Source organism: Eurypyga helias, unplaced genomic scaffold, assembly GCF_000690775.1.
Source record: "Eurypyga helias isolate BGI_N326 unplaced genomic scaffold, ASM69077v1 scaffold20887, whole genome shotgun sequence".
Classification (NCBI taxonomy): domain Eukaryota; kingdom Metazoa; phylum Chordata; class Aves; order Eurypygiformes; family Eurypygidae; genus Eurypyga; species Eurypyga helias.
The window spans coordinates 1-229 of NW_010262560.1; the positions used below are offsets into that span (position 1 = coordinate 1).

General features: G+C 67.2%; 1 protein-coding gene across 1 annotated transcript in view; it reads left to right on the forward strand.

Annotated features, from left to right (window-relative positions):
• Positions 1 to 8: 8 nt before the first annotated feature.
• Positions 9 to 229, forward strand: part of SPAG5 (sperm associated antigen 5) — a gene marked incomplete at both ends in the record, with an annotated part of 6646 nt that continues 6425 nt past the window's right edge. Inside the window, 1 exon segment of the mRNA XM_010155779.1 lies at positions 9 to 221. Coding sequence (XP_010154081.1) covers positions 9 to 221 — 213 coding nt within the window.

Here is a 229-nt window from a genome sequence, read left to right on the forward strand (position 1 = left end):
GCGTCACCCCCGTGGCCACCACAGCCACTGGCACCAGCATCACCCCCGTGGCCACCACGGCCGCTGGCACCAGCGTCACCCCCATGGCCTCCGTGGCCGCTGGCACCAGCATCACCCCCATAGCCACTGTGGCCACTGGCACCTTCATGACCCCACGGGACATGTGGGAGAGGAGCAGGAATTTGTCCACGGGGGTTTCCCTCTGCGCCAAGGACACCGCTGCTGAAAC